We start from the raw sequence: 5,056 nt of genomic DNA on the forward strand, positions 1-5,056 counted from the left end.
TTTTACACTCATTTTATCATTTAATGCTCAAAACTATTGTATATAATAGACATGATTATTATCCACATTTTAGAGTTTGAGAAAAGTAAGCCTTATTGAGGTCTAGTAACAATCCCAAGGCAATTCTATTAGAGGGTTGAGAATCTAGAATTTGAACTAATGCCTATATTTTTGACCACTATATGGCATTGTGTTCCACTTCATCATAGATTCTGGTAGAAATGTGGATTTGCATGAACCTAATGATTGAAATGTGGCTATTTAAGAACATTTCTATGTGAGTTGATAGCTTAGTGAGTATTTGTTGGTTTGTGCCCTCTTGGGAGCTTCCCAGGTGAAATCCAAAACCAGCCTCTGTACTCAGAGTGAAGGGAGAGATGGAAGAAAAAGAGAGACCACTCCAGGTGGTGAGGTGGCACTTTTAATAAGCAAGGGGAACTTACTTACAAGGCTTGTCTTGGGCTTCAGTGAGACAAATGAATCCCTGAACCCGCCTGCTGCATCTTAAGAGTTTATAAAGAGGCCCTAACTGGATTCAGTCACGTATGTGATGCAGGTGTTGTCAACACCACATCTCAAGACTGTGTCCTTGGAGCAGCCCCTGGTAGTGGGAAAGGCAAGGGGAACCACATTCCAAGGGTAGGAGAAGGAGCCTCCGAGTACCAGGTTCAGCTCACCAGTCAGTCGCCGGGGTTATGTCTTTTTGATGGTGTTCCACGATAATTTGTAATAAATTAAAAATCATTACTAATCTCTAGCTTAACCACCATGAAACCCAGATATTCACAATAGCAACAGCTTTACATATAAGACTTTTTATTCTAAATACCATGCAGTCTTCAATATTTTCTGTGATTCTGGAAATTTTCTCTCATAACCAGTCCAATACAGTTTGTTTCTTAAATGTCCAAGAAGCGTCATTCCACTCAACAATATTACCACATATAAAACATGTGAACACACCAGGTGATGTTCTACTTTTACCTCAAATGGTAATGAATGATCTGCGTGCATTAGGATATTACTAAGCTATGAATGAATCCCTACAAATGAATGGTATGGCATTCAATTACTCAGCATTCCAAAAAATGTTTTCAGTTCCTTTGAAGTTGAGACCCTACCACCACCAGTTCATATTCAAGCTGTTGTGACCTTGAATCCATGTGTAGAGTTCTTGCTTGGGTAGTCTATTCCCATTTGGTTGCTAAGACTCATAATTTGGAACATTCCAAATATAAATCCATATTAATACGTTTTATTCATTTTCAGTTTATGAAACAGGCATCCATGGCTTATGTTATAAACAAAAACAGAAACTTGGGAAAAGTTAAAAGAATGGAATAATATTATGGAATTTGTCCTTTCTTGCCATCAGGGAAATTCAAATCAAAACCACATTGAGATACAACCTTATACTAGTTAGAATGGCAAAAACTAATAAGGCAAGAAAAAACAAGTGTTGGAGAGGTTGTAGAGAAAGGGGAACCCTCTTACACTGTTGGTGGGAATGGAAGTTGGTGCAGCCACTTTGGAAAACAGTATGGAAGTTCCTCAAAAAATTAAAAATAGAGCTACCCTGTGACCGAGCAGTCGCACTACTTGGTATTTACCCCAAAGATACAGATGTAGTGAAAAGAATGGCCATATGCACCCCAATGTTCATAGCAGCAATGTCCACAATAGCCAAACTTTTGAAAGAACTGAGATGCCCTTCAGCAGAAAAATGGATAAAGAAGATGCGGTCCGTATACAGAATGGAATATTACTCAGTCATCAGAAAGGATGAACACCCAAATTTTGCATCAACATGGATGGAATTGGAGGAGGTTATGCTCAGTGAAACAAGTCAAGCAGAGAGTCAGTTATCATATGGTTTCACTTATTTGTGGAACATAAGGAATAGCATGGAAGACATTAGGAGAGTGAAGAAAAAAATGAAGGGAGATAAATGGGATGGGGAGATGAACCATGAGAGATTATGGACTCTGGGAAACAAACTGAGGGTTTTAAAAGGCAGGTGGGATGGGTGAACCTGGTGATGGGTATTAAAGAGGGCAGAGATTGTATGGAGCACTGGGTGTTATATGTAAAGAATGAGTCATGGAACAATACATCAAAAAATAATGATTTACTGTATGGTGACTAACATAACATAATAAAAAAATGAAAAAAATTGTCCTTTCTAATATCTAACAAAAGTAAACAAGCAGATGAAAATAAAATTACAATAGAAAAAGAAATCACCAGAAACTACCAAAGAGAGAGCGTGGGAGATCTCAGCCATTAACCTAAAAAGATCCCAGCCAGAAAAGCAACAATAGATTTTGTCTAGAAGAGGGAGGCTTTCAACCCTGGCTCTAGAAGACTCTTCTAACCACAGCTTCTAGAAAATGTAAGTTGAAAAGTCTTGGGGGATTTTCACCTCATTTGGAGAAATGTGGATCAAATGTATACCCTTTTTATTTTCCTTTAGGGAGGAATGAAATTTGTAATGGCTACAATTGAAAGATGAATGACAAAGGGGAGAAGAATAAAAATTATTCACACTTTGTCCAAAACATACTCTCCAGGGATTACTGAGGAAGAGCAATGCCAATGCCAGATTTCCTTCAAAATAATGCTGAGGATTGGGAGGGAGACAAACCATAAGTGACTCTTAATCTCACAAAACAAACTGAGGGTTGCCGGGGGGAGGGGGTTTGGGAGAAGGGGGTGGGATTATGGACATTGGGGAGGGTATGTGATTTGGTGAGTGCTGTGAAGTGTGTAAACCTGGTGATTCACAGACCTGTACCCCTGGGGATAAAAATATATGTTTATAAAAAATAAAAAATTAAAAAAAAATAATGCTGAGGATATAACTTCTTTCCTCAAAACTTCTCTTGACTCACCAATGTCCACTGACTCTGGAGTTTGTAATTAAATAATACCTTCATGATGGTCCCTTCTTCTCATTCTAAATTCTTATCCTTCCACTCTTCTAAATAAGCAATGTCTTTTGCCTTTTACATTTCAGGTCATTTCTGGAAAATAATTAACTCCCTCCAGCTGTTCTTTTTATGGATTCTCATTCTTGCTCTCTAATAGCACTTACCTTTTCTTTTATTTTTGGTAAACTTACTACATAAATTTACAGTTTAACACCTTTCTGCCATTCCATGCTGCAGATTCCTTGAACTTAGGACCTATGTCATTCCTATTTTTATCCTCAAGAGCCAGTTCAGCATCTGAGACATAGTAGACACTTAGTACATATTTAGTATGTGCAAGATACTTTTCATGGAAATGTATTGTGTTTTAAAGCTTCACAATCTTTTTGATGGTGTCCTTGAATGCTTGCTTCACTTGCTGATTTCTTAGAGTATAAATGAAGGGGTTTAACAAGGGAGTAATTGAGGTAATGAGCACAGCTATTCCTTTGTTGAAGGCACCTTCTTCTTTTGCAAAGGGATTGATGTACATAAACATGCAGCTGCCATAGGAGAGGGAGATGACAATCATGTGAGAGGAACAAGTGGAAAAAGCCTTTGTCCTTTGCTGGGCAGAAGGGATCCTCAAAATGGTCCTGATAATGTATGTATAAGAAAAAGTCACCAGCAGCAGAGTAACCACCAGAGTCACAACTGCCAGGAAGATGACCATCACTTCTAGGAGTCTTGTGTCTGAGCAGGCCAGCTCCAGAAGGGGCCCATAGTCACAGTAATAGTGATTCAGAACATTGGAAGCACAGAAATCTACCTGGCTCATCAGGATGATTGGGGGTAAGATAGCTAGGAATCCCCCCAGCCAGGAGCAGAACACGAGTTGTATGCAGACCCTGTTGCTCATGATGGTCAGGTAATGCAGGGGTTTGCAGATGGCAACATAGCGGTCATAGGACATAGAAGCCAAGAGGTAAAACTCTGTTGCTCCAAGAAATATAGCAAAAAAATACTGAATCAAGCATCCAGCAAAACTGATGACTTTATTTCCTGTTGTCACACTGGTCAGAAATCTGGGAATAAAAATGGATGTGAAGGAAACTTCTAAGAAGGAGAAATTCCGGAGGAAGAAATACATGGGGGTCTGGAGGTGAGGGTCTACTAGAGTGAGAATGATGATAGTCAGATTTCCTAGGACACTTAATATGTAGGTGAGGAACAGGAAGATGAATATCACAGCCTGGACCTCAGGTTGATTTGTGAAGCCCAACAGAATAAATTCAGTCAACGTCCTGTTTTTCATAGTTGACCTTTAGGAGATCTGAAGGAGAGAGGTGAGTGATGAAAACTCAAGTTTCTCAGGGTAGGAGAAACAAAACTGATCCTAATGAGTCACGTCATATATTCCTCTCTATGCAGTTGACCTAAACTAGCATCAGTTTGCTCTGGCCTTTGCTCCATGGAGGCCCAGTTATCTTCTGTGTGAAAGCCCTTTTTCCTAAATTCTTTTTAATTCCCCAAGTTGATATATTCCTGGACACTTACTAGACTCTGTTAAAGAATAATTACTCAATTTTTTTCCACAGAAGAATAACATTTTGAATCTATCCTTTAATCCCAAAATGTTTACAAAATCTGAATATTTAAGCACTTTTCTCTGACTCTATTAATTTCTCATACTTCTGTTTTCTTTGTGGAACTATTTCTATCAGATTCTGTTTTCTGTGCTTCTCTTTCCCCTTGTTGTGCTCTTCCCCCTTCCCTGTAGTATTTGGCGTTTCACTGGCTGTCTGCCATAGATCCTCATCTCCATTATTGTCCAAATCTCTGACTTCCTCGTTTCAGCAACCATTAGGACATACTTCACATGAATACAGTTATAGGTTTTGAAGCATAAATGATTTTTATGTGCCCCTATTCTTTGGAAGCACAAATTTGTTGCAGGCTTTTAAGATCTTTGGTTCAGTATGATCTCATATTGTGAGCATTTTTGACTATATGAACAAGGCAGTGGTATCCATAAATCATAATAATTAGCATTTTCTTATATGTTTTTCTGCCATGTTCAAAGTCCTTTCTTTTTTAAAAGATTTTATCTATTTATTTGTCGAGAGAGAGAGAGCACAAGCAGGGGG

At 38.5% G+C, this 5,056-nt stretch overlaps 1 protein-coding gene across 1 annotated transcript; it reads right to left on the reverse strand.

Moving 5' to 3' along the window:
• Window positions 1-3,297: 3,297 nt before the first annotated feature.
• LOC131837839 (olfactory receptor 6C4) lies at window positions 3,298-4,224 on the reverse strand. The gene has a single exon (XM_059183504.1). The coding sequence runs from the start codon at window positions 4,222-4,224 to the stop codon at window positions 3,298-3,300; it is 927 nt and encodes a 308-aa protein (XP_059039487.1).
• Between the last annotated feature and the right edge of the window lie 832 nt (window positions 4,225-5,056).

This window comes from Mustela lutreola, chromosome 8 (assembly GCF_030435805.1).
Source record: "Mustela lutreola isolate mMusLut2 chromosome 8, mMusLut2.pri, whole genome shotgun sequence".
In the NCBI taxonomy this organism is placed as follows: domain Eukaryota; kingdom Metazoa; phylum Chordata; class Mammalia; order Carnivora; family Mustelidae; genus Mustela; species Mustela lutreola.